Source organism: Bos mutus, chromosome 7 (genome assembly GCF_027580195.1).
Source record: "Bos mutus isolate GX-2022 chromosome 7, NWIPB_WYAK_1.1, whole genome shotgun sequence".
In the NCBI taxonomy this organism is placed as follows: domain Eukaryota; kingdom Metazoa; phylum Chordata; class Mammalia; order Artiodactyla; family Bovidae; genus Bos; species Bos mutus.
This window is the reverse complement of record NC_091623.1, coordinates 58,054,466-58,072,699: the sequence shown is the minus strand read 5'-3', so window position 1 is coordinate 58,072,699 and position 18,234 is coordinate 58,054,466. Positions and strand designations below refer to the sequence as shown.

The following is an 18,234-nucleotide window of genomic DNA, read 5'->3' as shown; positions in this document are numbered from 1 at the left end:
TGCCTGGGCGTCTAGGCACTCCCGCACGCAGGCTGGGGATGTGACCACACTCTGAGGCCTGGCCAAGTACTCAGTAATAAGCATCACCCAGCAGAACGTGAGGTGAACCCAATGGGACCTGTGACCCGCACCCCAGTCCCTCCCCAGGTAGTCTCACAGTGCAGGGCTGCCCACTACAGCCCTGAGGGCAAAGCTGCCACCAGGGGCAAAGGATTCTAGTAATGGGACACAGGGCACAGGAGAGCACCCAGCACTCATCTCAAGAACGGGCTCATAGCTCCACACCAGCCCCACTGCCCAGCGCTGCAGATACGGAGGTCCATGCACATCGCTTTCTCCAGATGCACTTGCTCTATCTCCCCAGCCACCCAGAAGGGCTCCAATCAGCATTTCATTTGCACAGCCTCCCCGCGGGGCAGGAAGGCTGGAAACATACCTGCCAGGGACTGACCCCAGCCCTGGCCCTCCTCCACACTCCCCAAGCAGCAGGAGGCCGCCTGGGGTCTGGCTCCCTAAGCCACAGGGCGCCAACACCCCCAGGGGCACAGTGCCCCTCCTGTGCCTGTGCAGACAGGTTGGACTCTCCTCTCATCAGCGGCGTCACCTTGACGCCCAGAAAATCAGGGTGACCTGCAGCCCCACCATCAAATCCCACACCCACTGAAATGTTCCTCGGTGCCCCCGAGCTCTGCCCCTGACACCAGGGATTCTCAGAAGAAGCGACTTGTCAAGTGAGCGGTGGCACTCATGGGCCCCCCAGGATGTCGTCCCCCCTGAAAGGTGGCAGAGCTGCCCACAGCCAGTCCAGCTGCATGCATGGAGAAGCACCCAGCCAGCAGGCATTCAGAGTCAGGTAAAGTGCCGGCTGGCCACACCTGCGAGAAGCAACAGAGGCTTGCTGCCAGGCAGACAATGGTTAAATGCTGGGTATTGGGCTTCAGGAAAAAAGCTCTGGTCTGAACTGTGTCCCCAGTTTCTGGGCTGCCTCCCACCCACCATGTGATGGTGCTGGGAGGGGCCTGGGTCACGAGGATGGAGCCCGCGGAAGGGGACTGGTGCTTCCACAGACTGCTTGTGCTTCCCCACGGGAGAGCACGGCAAGAGGAGTCTGTGACCTGGAGCACGGCCCTCCCCTGGCCATGCCGGCGCCTAGGCCAGGACCTCCAAGCGCCGGAACGCTAAGCAAACAACTTCTGGTGTTTCTGAGCCGCCCTGTCTGTGGTATTGTGTTATCACAGCCTGAACACTCTGAGATGATTTCTATTTTTTCCCACTGTAAGCACATAGAGATGAATACTAGAGAGAACACCCTCCTGTGATCCTACCACCCGGATTACCTTTACCATCTTTCGTACGTATGATCCCTTTTTTCTATAAATACCATTCACAACTTGCTTTTCTCACTCAACAATTCTAAAAGCTCTCTCCCCCAAGGCCGTCAACGGTTCTGGTTCAGAAGATGCACAAGGGCCTCCAACCAACAGCCTATGCTGAACATCCAGGTACCTTCCAGATCTTCCCCTCTCCTCCCACGGTGACAGTCCAAGGCCTCTGGCCCCACTCCAGCATGTGATAGCTGAGCCAGGGACCCTGCCACTTCTAGCATGACTGACTGGGGCCATGGCTTGCTGCTCCCCAACTTGCCAGCTCCCCAGTTGACCGCCATGAAGAGACGGATGCGACACTCCACCCACGGGCGCCTAACATGGAGTCTCTGTTACATGTGTCACCATCTACCCTGCCACGCATGCACTGCTGGTCCCCTCACCTCATGTGAGCTGTGCGTCCTCCCCACCACTCCCCAGGACCCTACCTTGTTCTTGAAGTACACCTCGATGGGCATGATGAAGCCAGCATACCCCGACTCCTCCACCTTGTAGGGGGGCTCCTTGCACACTGAAAAGAAACAGATGATGTGCCATCAGCACCCAGCAGCAGGAAGCACACGCATTCTGCCTCCTCTCTGGGCTCAGTGGGTTCTGCAGGAGGCCGGCTCCCCAGGAGCAGAGATCCCAGGCCTGGTCCACATCAGAGGGGTCCCAGGGGAGAGAAGAAGCAGAATAGGAGAAAGGGGACCCCCACCACCCTGGGGTGGGAGAGTGTGTGGGAAGGGGCCAGAGACCAGCTGAGGCAGGGTAGCTGGCACTGGCCACTGGGCGCATGGGTTCAACCAACTGAGAGCAGCAAGTGAGGCCTGGGCGAGATGCCAGGCCTGGGGAGCCCTGGTCTCCCTGCAGGGCAGGGTCTCTGCTGTGCCCACCTCCTGCCGTCACCCATGTGAGCACATGACTTGGGGCCCTGCTCGGGGCCAGGGACATGGACACTAGATGGAGGTGACCTGGTCTAAGATGGAGCTTGCTGCCTGGGTTCCACTGCAGCACCTAAGCACAGCATCCCTAGGACCACAGCATCCCCAGGGAAGAGGGAGGGAGGGAGGGAGGAGAAAGAGAGAGAACCCAAGAAGAACACAGAACAGAGGTAAAACAATCTCCCACAGTCCCACTCTCCAGGACGCACTGTCAATGTTTTGACATGTATGCTGTCACTACGCGAGTAATGGGAAAACACTGTTCTCCTGCTTTTAGGAAAAACAGAACAGCGCAGATCAACCCCTCATGTCCTCCACCCCACCTTCTCCTGTGGCGACCAAGAGGTAGGAGAAAACCCTGCACCTGTTAACACCTTTACACACGTGTGTCTGGACTGTAACTCTTAAGCGGGTCGCAAATGGCTGGAACATAATGACAGGCCAGCACCTTGCATGTGGCCAGCACATGGGGTATGAGGCTTTCTCGGCTGGCCTGACTTCCCGCCAGGGGCGAGGGGGCAGTCATGACCCGGCCATAGCACCCACTGCAGCAGAGCCTCCTGGTGGCACCAGTGGCCAGCTCCTAAGCTGAGCACCAAGAACACTGTCACCTGACCTCGGGGCATGAATGTGAGTCATTACTGCCACCAAATGCTGCATTCATTCATTATCCACGTCTGCGGTGTCGGGTGCCCAGCTGGTGACAGAAGCCCAGGGCATGCCTCTGGTCCCCAGGAGGGAGCAAGTCACCTTCAGTGGGATAGTCAGCCCATCCGGAAGTCAGGAGTAGCCCTGCCGAGGGGACAACAGGCAAGGAACTCTGTGGGGCTGACATCAGCCCCAATCCCTATTCCATCAGGTCTCCTGCTCTTTGGTCATCCTCTGTGGGTGCTGGCTGGGCACGTCACATGCAGCCCACACCATACCACTTTCTCATTCCCTCTGAAACCTGCACCGCCTGGCATCCCGCAGCTCAGGATCCAGGCTGTCCCATGCTCCCTCGAGGCCACCTTAGCTTCTCCCAGGGAACTTGGTAAAAGGAAAGAAAAAAACCAAAGTCAATGTCCTCCGAGGGAAGATAAGCTCGACAAATGAAAATAAGATACTTTCAAAAATGAAAATTAGAGAGTAAGAAAGGGCTCTTAGACATTACAAATACAGTATTTACAGTGGTTTAATTCAACAGAATGATCAGAAAATGAAGTCAACAGAATCTCCCAGAATGTAGGGATAAAAAAAATTTTTTAAGAAAAGGTGAGAGGTGCAAAAACAACCCCATGAATTAAACATATGTCAACAGCAGCTAATATTCATAAAGCACCTATTGTGTGCCAGGCAGTATTCCCATAATCTTATACCATCAACTCCCAACAACACTGTGAGCCAAATGCACTTGTTCCCATTTTGCAGATGAGAAAACTTAAACATAGAGAATTTACATAACAAGCTTTCTAGAAAGAGAAAACAGAAATTAAACAGATAGGAAAAAAAATAGGAGAGAACCTTCCAGAACTAAAATGAAGGGCACCAAATGTCCAACATGATGAACAAATGAACCAACAAAGATTCAATATGATGAACAAACAAACCAAAGAAGTCCCCAGAAAGGTCATAAAAACCATCTTAAGTCCTTCTGGAAAAAAGACAAAAACATTAAAAAACACATCACCTGCAACAGAATGAGAAACCCACAACATCAGGTTCCTCAAAAGATGACAAAGCAACACGCTCAAACTCTGAATGGTAGTCACTCTCCAACTGGAACATTACACCCAGCTCAACTAGCACTCAAGCGTGGGGCCAGAACAGGCCACTCTAGATACACTAAGACTTTATTCCCTACACACCTTTCTTCAGAAATTGCTTCAGTAATTAGTTCCTTGGGAAACTTCTGGATAAATTACTCCAGTAAAACAGGAAAATGAACAAAAACATAGGGTGTTAGGTGAATCCCTGAGGAGAAAAGTAAAGTAAGTCCCAGTGTGATGGCTAACGAGGTGGTCTGGAGAGGAGCCAGTTCTAATCAGAAGAGGAAGAGGCTGGAATGAAATATCCAGAGGAAGAGGGGAGTCTCCACTGAATAAATGAAATGATGGGGGTATGGAGAAAAAGGCAAAGCACCTCTGATGAAAAAGACAAATGCAGGGATGGGGAGGAAGAAGCAAAAGGTGTTCACAAAGCCACAGGCCAAATACGAAGCCAAGTAAATGGGGCCAAACTTCTTTTTTTGGCTGAGCTGGGTCTTTACTGCAGCATGAGGGCTTTTCTCCAGCTGCGCACTAGGGAGCCTCTCCAGTTGAGGCACATGGCCTCTCTAGTTGTTGCATGCACGCTTAATTGCCCCATGGCATATGGGATCTTAAGCTTCCCTGGTGGTTCAGCAGTAAAGAATTTGCCTGCAATGCAGGAGACATGAGAGACATGGGTTCGATCCCTGGGTTGGGAGGATCCCTGGGAGAAGGAACTGGCATCCCACTCCAGTATTCTTGCCTGGAGAATCCCATGGACAGAGGAGCCTGGCAGGCTACAGTCTATGGGGTTGCAAAGAGTCAGACAGAACTTAGCAAATAAATAACAACAATGTGGGATCTTAGTTCCCAAATCTAGGATCAAACCCATGTCCTCTGTATTGGCAGGTGAATTCTTAACCCCTGGACCAGCAGGGAAGTCCCAAAACGGGGCCAAGTTTTAAGCATGGATGACAAAAAAGATCCTATCTGACCTTGGCATGACCTTGAGCATTTTCCTTGGAGCAAGTGGCCCAGAGTTCAGAGAGAACCATCCCGACGGTGGAGAGCATCAATATAGTCAATGACCCTCACAGTTACCGACTTCTAGACTTACTCTCTAACCTGAAGTGGAACAACCTTAACCAAGTTGAGTGTAGCTCCCAGAAAGGGCATAAGGGTCAAGGAAGACAGGCTGCTCCTGCCCTTCTCTTCCTAAGTGGAAAGTCAGGAGACCCTGGCCAAAGCCGACAGCTTTGGAGAACCCATCCATTCTCTTGGCAAACATTTAGAAAGCATCTACTGTATCCTTTCAGCCCCAGAGATATAGCAGCAAACTGTGGCCAAATGCAAACCCCTCGCTTGGCGGGGATGCGAGGGGGTGAAGCTTAGGAAAGAGTCTGAGCTTTCAGGTTAGAAAGTTAATAAATTTTTCAAGTGAAAAATCTAGAAATAAGAAGTGAATTCGCTTCTACAGCTTTAAAGTGGTAAGGAAGGGACACAACCCAGAAAGGACTAGAAGGCTGCCCCTGGGGTGGGACCACCATTGATGAGTTGGGAGGTGGAGATGCCCACCAGGTTCATTCCTGCTGGGTCTGTGCAGGGTGTATATTCTGATTTAAAAGACACTTTTTCAGCAAATAAAGTATAACTTCAGAGGCTGGAGTCCTGTTAGGAATTCACTGGCTGCTTCACCTTATCTGTTTTTCCCTGATCACTAAACAAATGGCAAGCAGGCATCCACCATCTAATTCATGTGATGCAGGGTGGCTCAGCGGTAAAGAATCCACCTGCCAAGGCAGAAGACATGGGTTCGATTCCTGGGTCGGGAAGATCCCCTGGAGAAGGAAATGGCAACCCACTCCAGTCTTCTTGCCTGGGAAATTCCATGGACAGAGGAGCCTGGGGGGCTACAGTCCATGGGGTCGCAAAGTGTCGGACACGACTGAGTGACAACCACCACCACCACATGATGCAGCTGCCGTCTATATAGAGGCTACACCCATAGGCTTCGCAAACAAGGACGGTTCAGCTACTCAACTCTGACTGCAAACTGCCTCTGCAAAACACTATGCTTCACCCAGAACCCATTTTTCAGACACTGGGAGCTTGGAGAATGTGCCACTTCCACGTGACCACAAATAGGTGACCAGGCCTCTTGGGAGCTCAGTCTCCACACAGAGACATGGAAGGGGATCCTGGGCACCACCACCCCTGCCAACGTCACGGTCTCTGTGAGTGGACGGGAATCACCACTGGGAGAGAAGGGGACTGGACGGCAGAGGGAAAGCAGGCGCCTGGCCAGGAGGAGGCAGCCCGGCTTCTGCTGCTCCATGGCACAGTCAGTGACCGAGGAATGAACGGGAGTGACCAAGCGCCAATCAAAACCTGCAGACCCGGCCCACACCGCGTGGACCCCTGCTTTAAAGCTCGGGCAGCTTATCCAGACCCCTGAGCCTGCTTCCTCTTCTGTAAAAGAGGGTTGTGGGGCAAACAAATAGAGCTTATGAGCAAAACGTGCCTGATAAGTGACATGTAGTATTATTATTATTACCAGGTGCTTTGCATTATTATATTACTACTATTACTACCAGGTGCTTTCCAGGTATCTGCTATTATCAGGAGCCCGATCCGCTCTCTCCAAGAGGCTCAGAGAGGAAAGAAGGAAGAGAACTGAAAAGTCAGGAAAGGAGAAATGAAGGAAAGGAAGAGCTGAAAGCTGATGGAAGAATCCAGAAGGAAGAACAATGGCCACTACGCCACTAGGAATCTGGAGCTGCCGTCCCCCCTGAACCAGGAGTGTCTACTTCTGTGACACACGTCACCTCCTGGCTGGACAGTAAGACACTTGTTGGCCTTGGCCCAGGCCCCAGTGGGTCCCAGGACAGGCTCCATACTCTTATCTCACCAGCACAGCCTCACCCCCAACCCTCTGGCCCCACTGCAGCCCGGCAGCGGCTCTCCCTTTCCCAAAGCCCTTCTGGAGCACAGGGTCCTTTGTTCCTTTATCAACACATCCATTCGAGGACTATTTATGGGACCCCTGTGACATACTAGGCTTCACACAGGGTACCACCAAATGGTGACACGGCAGACAGGCCCCGACCTCACAGAGCTCCCCAATTCCCCATCAAATTCTCCAGGAAGCGGCCTCCAACCCGGCACCCTGGGCAAGTTCCTGTGCCTCACAGCCTGAGGGGGAAACGGGGAGGAGGCAGGGGAGGTACGCCTCCCTTTTCTGGTCCAGCCCCACATGCCAGGGGCTTTGGAAAGGGCATCTCTCCTCTGCCGACATGGGCCCAGTGAGCAACTTCCTGCTTACTCACGGGGTGGTCATACACCACCCTGCCCACCCTCCAACACGGGCCACATACTCTGGATGCTCCTCAGAGCCGGAGCCTCAATAATGACACAAGACACTCGTCACCACCTCTACTGGGCTCTCCTGACAACCAAGTTCACAGCTGAGGGGGAAGGGGGGGTGGGGGGCACCCCCGTGCGGGGGCAGAGCAGCGCTGGCCAAGGAGTTCAGGCCGGCTGCTCCCCAGGGAAGGGGGCACTCACCCCGCTTGGGCTTGGGGAAGCTGTCATGCAGCCGGAAGACCACCTTCTCCACGAAGTGCTGGATCTCGCACTGCTCGGGGCCTCGGACGAACACCATCCAGTCATGCGTGAACCCCTCCGTGGTGGGCTTCTTGCGCAGCTGGGCGCGGTGTCCCAGCTCTAACTTGACCTGGACAGTGCACTGCAGGGAGAGAGGCAGCAGCAGGGTCAGTGCAGAGCCCAGGGCCGGGGGATGTGGGCTGCCCTCTCCATCCGCCCTCCACCCCACCCCAGGTGGCATACAGAGCCGGAAAATGAAGGGACTCTGGGAGGCTCCAATCACAGGGGGTGGGGAGCACGTGTTTGCTCTACATGCTTTGTCTCCCCAGCAAGCCCACCCGGGGCCCTGCATCTCCACCCCAGTCACCCCAGGACCCAGGCACCTGTGGTCCCCTCTCCCCCAGGCTCTGCACAGCTCGCTGGCTCCTCTCATTGAGGTCTCAGCTTGACAGCTGCTTCTTCAGGGATGCCTTCCCTGACCACCCAGTCTGAAAGCACCCACTCCTAGCCCCACAGCTCTTCTCCACGTGGTCCTCTCAGCACCCTCCACCATCGGAAACCACCTTCTAGTGGCTTGCCTGCTCTGCTCTTAGGTTGGCAGCCCGTCCGGAGCAGTAACGCTCACCAAGATCTCCCGAAAAAAGAACAGTGTGACCCGTGAGGGAGAGGCTGGTGCCAGGACCAGAGGCTACCGACATCCACTGATGCTCGAGCCCCTTGCGTAAAAAGACTTAGCACTTACACGTGACCTACAGACATCCTCCAACAGACCTGACGTCATCTCTGGGTTACTTATAATACCTCGTACAACAAAGATGCTATGCAAACAGTTGTAAATACAGGTAAGTGCTATGTCAACCGGAGAAGGCAATGGCAACCCACTCCAGTACTCTTGCCTGGAAAATCCCATGGACCGAGGGGCCTGGTGGGCTATAGTCCATGGGGTCGATAAGAGTCGGACACGACTGAGCAACTTCACTTTCACTTTTCACTTTCATGCATTGGAGAAGGCAATGGCAACCCACTCCAGTGTTCTTGCCTGGAGAATCCCAGGGACAGGGGAGCCTGGTGGGCTGCTATCTATGGGGTCACACAGAGTTGAACATGACTGAAGCGACTTAGCAGCAGCAGCAGCAGCAGCAATGTCAACAGTGCCAGGGCACAGCAAATTCAAGTTTTACTTTTTGGCACCTTCTGTAATTTTTTTTCCCAAATATTTTCGATGCACAACTGACTGAATGTACAGATGCGGAACACATCAAATGAAGAGTGGTCTGTACCTCACTCTACAAGTGAGGCAACCAAGGCTCTGAGACTGAGCTGCTACGTGGCCATGAGAGATGGCTCTACTGTATGGAGATTCAGGCCCGTGTGTGGGGGTCATCCGAGGGCCACTCTGCTGTCCTGGTCAACCCATGCCAGTCCTTGATTAAAGCCCTGTCGTCATCCATCATCCCACAGAGTGCTTCCCAGAGAACAGAGACCCTGAGGGTCACCCGAGTCACCCATGCCAATGATGGTTTGCGGTGAGAATGGGGGGAGGGGCAGGGGGCCAAGAAAGAAACCACCTGGGGACAGGTGCAGGTGGGCCACAGCCTCGGCAGCCAGACTTCCCTCTTCACACACACGTTGGCGTCTCCCCACTAAGGGAGCAGCCCCCACACTTCACAGATTCTGAAGCGCCGACAGGGACCCACTGCACAAACCACTCTGGCCTGGAAAACCCTCCCCGAACTTCCTTCACACAGAGCCTGATACCTAGTATCAAAACCAAGAACATTACAAAGAAGGCAGAGGCCAAGTGGACACTTGCTTCTAAGTGCCAAGATAACCAGGGGCACGCGGGCCGCCAGATCCCACACATCCTGGAGGAGACTCCCCCGCTGGGCTTGGCAGCCTGGGCCTGGACCAGAAGCCTCTCTCTGTGTCCTCCGCCCTCTTTCTCACTACCAGACCCCGAGCATCCCCAGGGGCCACAGCCCCTCTGGTGCCTGCCTCTTTTACCCGTTTAGACCCCGCCACCAGCATCCTCCTGCTCCTCCCCTCCCCTTCCTCCCCCTGCTCGGTCACTGCCTGGGACTCAGGGCTCACCCTTCTCAGTCTGAGTCAAGTCCAAAAGCCTCAGCACACCGCCCGCCTGCGTTTCCCCAAGTCTGGGATGCTCCTGATTCACCACGTTTTCACCTGATTCAGACAGAGGATGCTGCAGAGCCGTGCACACGCACACACGTGCACTCGCTCACAAACAGCTGCTGCTAAGCTTCAGACACACGTAGGGGCTGTGAACCAAGGATGCACGGGGAATGCACACGCCCTGCTTCCCCGTTCTGTCAGGCACCAGCCATCCCCAAACGCAGGCATGTCTGCTCCTTCCCGGCTGTGAGCCCACAGCCAGGGAGCCCTCACTCACTCCTCTGCAGACTGAACTTCCACTCATCCCTGACACCCTGGCTCAGGGCTGCTTTCTCCAGAGCCCCATCTGATCGGTCCCCACACTGGAAACCAAGCAGGCCCTGGTCTCCACAACCATCCACAAACAGCCAGCTCCTTGGTATGCTTCACCCTAACCCTGCTCCTGAGCACACTCAGCTGTCTCCAATGACCCTCTATCCTGGAGCCACACTACCACTACCTGAGGTGTCAACTACACAGGATTAAACTAGACAGGCTTCCTAAATCAGGGAGTTCTACGCGGCACATCCTGTGGGGAAGGGCCGAGGTGACGGTTAAGTATAGGGTGGTCTCCATGTGTGGACTGGTGGGAGGCTGTGGGTGCTGAGTGAGCTGTAAAAACGGCAGGAGCCCCTCCCCTGCTGGCAGGACCACAGTCCCGAGAGACTGCTCAGAAATAGAGCAGAGAGACCCCCCCCAGAGCCGGCCCACTGGCAGGAGGGGTGGGGATCCAGATGGAGTATTTCGATTTAACACAAGAGAAGTGACTGCCAGCTACACGCAGGTGATGGAGTTGGGGAAACAGCACTGAGTGAGAAGTACCCCGGGCAACTGTGTATGGTCTGGGCTGAAGGCAGACTAGGAGAGTTAGATGGACCACAAGCCTGCTGGGAGGCAACTGGAGGGAGTGGCTAGAAAAGGAGCCTGAAACAAGGGAGCTGGGAGGACCCGTGGGCGGATGGAAGAAAGACAGGAGAACCTGGGCAGCTGGGAGGCTGTGATGCCCGTGGAGCCTGGCTGGGCAGAGCAGTGGCAGGGGGATGGGGACACTCAAAGGGAAATACCCCACCAAAAGCTGGAGGAAAGGACTGGACGTCTGGATAAACAAGTCACGCTCAAATCAGCCACAAGCTTCTATTCGCAGAGCACTGCTTATGGGCAACGTTCAAGATAAACAAATCCCAGTGATGTTTACATGGTCCCGAATAGGCCATAATCACCCCCCACACCCTATACTGAGTGTGTAACACACTCTGCCTCACGTACCCTATACACAAGTGTATAACACACTCTGCCTTTCTCTCCAACCTGTTCTAAGGCTGAGAAGTCAGGAGACAATCCCTGGACTGCCGGCAAGGTTCCAGGTGGGAAGCCAGATCATGACGACCAGACCCTGGGAACAGCTTCCGGTACTTTAGAACTAAATCCCAGGTCTGCTGTTCACCTGGCCAGAGATCCACAACCCTGCTCCCACCTCGCTGCACGCCCGGCATGTCTCATCACATGGGGTTCCCACCCAGGGCACACCAGCAGGCAGCAGAGCCGTGATTGTGAAAGAAGGGAAGACCACAGCTCCATCCGAGGGGGAAGATGGGAGTGCCAAAAAGTCGCGCCACAGGCCAAAGTAAACAGGAAGGTTCTGAAGCGCGATGGGTAATCTTTGCTGCCGGCGGGCCATGCCCAAAGCCCTGCCTGGGCCCAGGCAGCATCTCTGCCCTCTGGGGCTGGCGCCAGCTCAGCCTCAACAACCCCAGACCCCAGGGGCCAAGGACCATGCTATGCACCGCTGCACCCAGGAGAGGGGGTTTCCTTCAAGTGCAGGAATCTTCTGAGAAGTAAAGATGGTAGAATCACACAGATCTGGGGCCACGATATGAGGGAAAAAATCACTGAATCAGTGAGACACTCGAGCTATGCTGAAGCAGAGGCAGGCAAAGCTGAGCCCCCGCCAGCTACTCCAGCTTGGCGAGTCTCGGTGATTTATTACCTGCTCTGCCCTTCCCTCCCCACTCCACCTGGACTCCTTCCCCGTTCAGCAGAACCGAGCAACTGAAGCAGACCCTCAGCCGCTGCTCCAGGAAGGGTGTCCACTACTGCCGGGTTAACAAGCCTGTGCTGCCCCAACTGACACCTCTCACCTGCGACTCGGCTCCCAGGAGGCGGCAGAGCCTCTGGGGACGAGGGCAGACCTCGGTCACTGCCTTGGTTCAGCATTTCATCTGGGGGCTACTTCACCACCCCCTCCTCCAACAAAAGCCCAGAACAAAGGGGCACATTCCAACCCTGCCCTGGAAGGGGTTAACTATTCTACCTCTGGGAAAACCTCCCTAAAACCTGAGCGGAACGAGGGCTCCCAGGGCCATCTGGGGACAGTTAAGCTTGGGCTGAGGGCCTCCGCCGGGCGCTACCCTTGCTCCAGGCCAACTGGCAGTAGGCACTTGGAACCCCACGGCCAGAATCCTAAGTCCTGCAAAGCAGGCCAACGGCTTGGCTGGCCCAGATCCCTCCAGGTGTGGAGACCCTGCCAGCCTGGGGCCCACAGCTCCTCTCACCTCACAGCTCTTGCTCCCCCAGATCCTTCCCGAAGCCCTCAAAGCCAGAACCCAGCCAGCCGCCCAGCCCCAAAAGACAGGTCTTCTACACCGAGTGTCTGTAAGATTTCCCGGGCTCTGCTGGTGGGAATTCTCTTCAGCAGACACCCTTCCCTCTGGGAATTCGCACTTTACCAAGTGGCCTAGTTATGCCTGAAGTCAGGCGGCTGCTGTGAATTCCCTCAGATGCACAATCCCCTCCCCTCCCAGGAGAATGAATCACCAAAGGACCCCTCATTGGCCTGGGATGATTTTGCCAAGTCTGACTGGACCCAGCAGGGTCACTGGCCATGTGGTCCACACACAGCCACAAAGGGGGATGCAAGGGAGCGGGGGACTGGCCCCACGGAACCACAGCCACACAAACGCAAAGGAAACGCTCTTCACAGAACTTTCTCCCTGGGGGCCCTGCAGGGGCTCCCAGAGCAGCCACTGAATCAGAGCTGGCTCCAGCTGTCCCTCCCTCTGTGTTAATCCTCTCAAGCAGGGACCACCTGCCCAGAGGTGGGGACCTCTCATAACAGCCACAGGAGGGCCTGGGCCTCTGACCACTGGCCCACAGAGGGTTGGCGGCCGCCCCTGCACCCTCTTCTGGTTCTGACCAGCCTCAGTCCTGGGGCACAAGGTTAATGACAAAGTGACAAGGACTCAATGAATGTGTCTCTGGACACTAAGGATAAGCAAGCAGACCACTATTGTGCATGCTAAGTCCCTTCAGTTGTGTCCGACTCTTTGCGATCCTATGGACCGTAGCCCACCAGGCTCCTCTATCCAAAGCATTCCCCAGGCAAGAATACTGGAGTTGGCTGCCATGCCCTTCTCTAGGGGGATCTTCCCGGCCGACCAGGGATCAAATCCATATCTCTTACATCGCCTGTACTGAAGGCAGATTCTTTACCACTAGGGCCACCTGTGCGGACCACGGGGATAAGCAAATACACCCATGATCCTCAGGGCTGTCAGGGGGCTGGGCAGCCTGACCTCCAGCAGCCCAACAGGGAGGCCTGGTACCAGATATATTAATACTTTAAATCTGTAGGGAACGCCCACCAACGTGTAGACGATATGCTGGTTGACCCCAAAGTTCTCCAGGGAGCAGCCTCAGGAGATTCTGAACATGAACAACTGGATGAAGGCATCTCTCCCAGAGCCAGTGGACCTGGTGACAAAGGGAGTGGTTCCTAACCCCTTTCATTAAACCGACAGTTGGTAGAGCTAAGTGTAAAACTTCACGTTACAAACTGTGGGGGACACGAAGGGGAGTTGTTAGGCTCTGGCCCTCGCTCTCAAGCACGTTACAACACAGCTTTAAAGCCTGGCAGGCCGACTTGCCAGATGACAGATTCAGAGCTGGGTTGGCCCGAGGTTCTCTGGAAAAGGTCTGGGGAAAGAGCGAGAGATCCAAGCATGCCCCTAGCCTCGACTCCTCCTCTGTAACATGGGCCTTCCTCCACCATGAGAAACACACCTCCCTTCCAGAGCAGCAGAGCACGGTCACAAAAAGCTGTTCCCAAGTCTGGGCTTAGCAGACGAAGCGTTATCGAGTCAGTTCAACCTGTGGTTCAACGAGTCGGCCGCCTACTTCAGCAGCCAGGCCCGACACTTCTGCAAAGGGAGGAACCCCTGGGCCTTTGGGGAACAGGACCCCCAGACACTGACACCACTTCTAGCTCCCTAGGCAGCCCCCAGCCCCCCAGCAAACTTTCCCATCTTTTCAGCATCTGCTCAGTCTGTAGCCAGTCCCATTCCTTCCCCACCATCTTTGTAGATCATATGCCTGCCAGCCATAACCCCTAAGTAAGTAAAGACCTGCCCCCCAAAACACATCACCACGTTCCCTCTTAAAAAATACAAATCCTGAGATTTCCCTGGTGGCCAGTGGTTAAGACTCTGCACTCCCACTGCAGGAGGCACAAGTCTGGTCTCTGGTCGGGGAACTAAGATGGATTTCCCAGGCGACGAGGTGGTCAAGAATCTGCCTGCCAATGCAGAGGATGCAAGATACGGGTTTAATCCCTGTGTTGAGAAGATTCCCTAGAGGAGAAAATGGCTACCCACTCCAGTATTCTTGCCTGGACAACCCCAAGGACAGAGGAGCCTGACGGGTTGCAGTCCATGGGGTGGTAAGAGTCGGACACGACTTAGCCACTGAGCATACAGGCACGGGGAACTGAGATCCCACCAGCTGCAGAGCCCAAAAAGAAAAACCCACCATCAAATCCCAAAGAAAATAGATGAGTAACTACAGACTAGAGGCTGGAGGGATCAGACAGGTGGGTGTATGGTCAGGGCAAAGGGAACCAGAATGACTTTTCCCTGGGAGCCCAGAGCCAAATGCAGAACTCCCTCTTTTCTCAGCTGGGCCAGAAAGTTCTAGAGAACACACCAGGAAGGCCAAGAGAACCAAAATCTCTGGAAGCAAGCAGGCCTGGGGGAAAGACCCATTGTTCCCCATCACACTGAGGCCTTCACAGGGGCGTCCCAGGGGAGGCAGAGAAAGCCGACTATGCTGGATTCAAAGGGTCCCCACCCCAACCCCACACCCAGATCCCAAACCAGAAGTCCTCCTGGACTGCTTACAGCTGGCTCACCCACTCAAGATCGATAAGGGACACCAGTCTCTCCTGCCTTCCCTGGGGCCGTGAGGAAGGGACAGGGCTCAGATTGGGGCCTCTCCCTCCCACATTTGCATGAGAACACAGCCCAGATGAAGAACTGGACTGGGGTGGCACGGGCCTTCCTCTGGGGCCGGTTTCACTTGCACTTGCATGCGCAAAGATCCAGAGCAGCGCTGTCCAGTGGAAACTCCTGCCATGGAGGAAGGGTCCTCTTCACGCTGCCCAGTGAGGTGGCTGGCACCTCAGGAGTGGTGGTTCCTGAACACCTAAGGCGCGGCTAGTGCAACAGAGGAACCAACTTTTTCACTCTGGTTCAAGTTTGAATCACAACTGCCAGCAACTGTCACACCAGACAATGGTGGGATGGCACTCTTTGGTCCAGGGGGCTCACCTGACCCCCGAGCAGGACTGTTGTCTCCCTGCATCGCCAGCCCAGAACGCTGCCCTGTCTCACTCATAGAGACAACCACAGCCTGCCAGGGCCCCCCCACATCACAAGGTGAATGAATGTCCATGGGCCTGAAATGTCTCCCTGGGGGCCCAGTGGGGTTAGGGGCAGAAGTCCTGCTCTGCACCTGCGCGGTGTCCAGTAAGACTTTCCCAGGGTCCAGCTGCCTTAAGAGTGGACACTGAAGGTCTATTTTGTTTCCTAACTCAATACAGATAGGAGGCCTCAAGCTCGATCCCTTCAAGGGAAATGAACTCACCCCACCCTGCAGAAATCCCCATTCAGCTATCATAAACTATGCCTCACCTCTTGAGAGAAAGGTACAACACCAAGGATGAAGTGAAATTGTAGTGAGAGGGTGCCCCGAGCACAGGATTCAGTGATCCTGGGCCACCAGGCGGCCAGGATGGGCACGGGGGTATGCCTCCTGCACCCCCCCACCCCTGAAACCCAACTGCCACACAGCGCCTCACCAGCCAGAGCCGCCTGAGTGGCGCCAGCAGCCAGGGACGCCCCAACCTGCCCTCACTAAAAGCGGGGAATTCAGCTGCCACCCCCACAGCCCCACACCGCCTTTCCTGGCCTCGCGCCCCGGGAAGCCAGGGGCAGCAGACAAGGGTGAAGAGAGAGCTGATCCTATGTAGGGAGCTGCAATGGTCCCAGGCTTGAGTTTACCGAAACTGGCTCTGGGTTTCCAGACCAAAGGGAGAGGGTCCGTGGGGAGTCTAGGGGGCGGGGGCGCTGGGGAACACCTTGGGTTTGCAGCAAGTCTCTGGGTGGAGTCTCCAAGATGCTGGGGAAGGCAGGGAACATGGGGTATACAGGAGCTGGGCAGAGGACAGCAGGTCAAAGTCACAGCACCAGTCTAGGGGATGTTGGAAGGAAGTGGCGACCATGAACATCAAGAAAGAGACATGGGGGTCCCTGCAGGGAGGATAGCTGTGGTTCCAGGAACCAGATCTAGCTCTGGATTGAGGGGCTGGGGGGCAATGTGGGGCAGCGTCAGGGTCACAGGGGCAAAGAGAGCCCAAAGTGAGGGGAGTGAGGCATCTGGTGTGTGAAGGGAGTGGGGGCTCCAGATCAGAGCAGAAATGGTCCCTGGATCTGGTCAAAAAGGGTCTGAAGGTGAAGAGACAGCCCTTTGGGTCCCTGGAACCCAAAGGAGAGTGATCAGAGCAGAGGGGGCTGAGGAAGCTGGCCCAGGTCCGAAACGAAGGATGTTCAAGGCAGGCCGGGATCCTGGTGGGAAAAGGCCTGGACCTCGCCGACGTTTGAGGAGAGGGCTGGGGCTCAGCTGGGGCTGAGGCAGGGGCAGGATCAGAGGGGAGAGAAGTTAGGGTGGGCCTGGGTTCAAAGGAGGAGGCTGCAGACCAGGAGTTCTGGAGGGACTCAACCCCCAGCAAAGGTTTAATGTGGAGAACAGACAGAGTTTGAGAGGAAGCAGGGCCAAGGGGTCAGAGCAGGCAGGAGACACCAACTGCCCTGGATTCAGAGAGGAAAGGGGGTACAGGCCGGATCAAAGGACTCTAAAGGGACCCCGGGGATGCCTGTGGGGGCTCATGATTGAGCCAGCGTCCGGAGGGATGTCCCGGGGGGCTCTGGGTCGGACTGGGGTTGCAAGGGGTGTCCCAAGGTAATCCGGGCCAGGCTGGGGTCCCGAGGAGGGTCCCAGGGGGTCTGGGTTGTAGTAGGGTCACAAGAGGTGTCCCACGGGGATCTGGGCCGGGCCGGGGTTGCGAAGGCCATCCCAGGGTGCTCTGGGCAGCGAGGGACCGAGATTCACAAGGGAGTCTGAGGCGTTGTAACCAGGTGGGGGTCGCGGATGGGGGAGGGGCGCCCCCGCCCCACATAAAGGCCCGGGGGAGCGGTGGGCGCGCACAAAGCGGGGCGGGCGGGCGCCGAGCGGGAACGGAGAGGCCGGGACCGAGGAGGGCCGGGCCGGGCGGGCGGGTAAGGGAGGGAAGAAGGGAGGGAGGGAGGGGGCCCGGCGGGCGGCGCGGGCTGCGCTGGGGCGGCGCGGCCGTTCCTCACCTGATTGTCCATGGCTGGCGCCCCGCCCCGCCCCCGGGCCCCGCGTTGCTCGCCGCCGCCGCCGCCGCTCAGCGCCGCCCCGCCGCCCTCATTGTCTGTCAGGCGCCGCCGCCGCCGCTCACGGCTGCCCGCCCGCCCGCCAGCCCCGCGGAACCGGAAACCACCGCCAGCCCGGGTCGCGCACCGACCGCGGGCCCCCGCCGCCGACTCGGGCCAGCCGCCCGGACTGACAGACGTCTGGGCCAATCGACGATACGGACAGCCACTCGTGGGGTGGGACTTCCGACCTGGTGGGGGCCTGCCGGGCTGCGGTCGGAGGGACGAAGCCCGCAGCCAATGGGAAGCCCGGACCGGAGGGGCGGGAGGAGGGAGGGAGGGAGGCGCGAGGCGAGCCCAGCAGAAGGGAGCGCGAGGTGTGCGCCGCACGTGGAGGGGGGCGGGGGCGGGACAAGCGCGCCGCGCCTGCGCACTGGTGCGCAGGGGGCGCTGCCCGGTGGCCCAAGCATCCCTGGGGCCCGAGCCTCCCTGGGCCCGAGCTGAGCTGGCGGCTGGAACGCTGGAGAGGCATCCCCAGGGACATTTTTGTTTCCTGGCCACGTGTTGCTACTGTGTAATGGAATGAGCCCTGGGCTCTGGTACTACAGATTAATTTTACAATCCTGGATCTCTCTCATGATTCACTCCCTTCTTGCATCAATAAAATGGGGACTATCACAGTACCTTTTGATGATAGTTC

The 18,234-nt window shown here is 56.4% G+C and overlaps 1 protein-coding gene across 2 annotated transcripts in view; it reads right to left on the bottom strand.

Annotated features, from left to right (window-relative positions):
* MLLT1 (MLLT1 super elongation complex subunit) overlaps window positions 1–17,705 on the bottom strand; it is a 67,613-nt gene extending 49,908 nt beyond the window's left edge. For both annotated transcript variants that reach the window (XM_070373839.1, XM_070373840.1), the window contains exons 1-3: window positions 17,499–17,705; window positions 7,600–7,780; window positions 1,814–1,896 (exon numbers count right to left, since the gene is read on the bottom strand). In XM_070373839.1, the coding sequence (XP_070229940.1) occupies window positions 1,814–1,896; window positions 7,600–7,780; window positions 17,499–17,510 (276 nt within the window). In that variant the 5' untranslated portion in view covers window positions 17,511–17,705. The remainder of the gene's footprint in view (window positions 1–1,813; window positions 1,897–7,599; window positions 7,781–17,498) is intronic.
* Window positions 17,706–18,234: the final 529 nt, after the last annotated feature.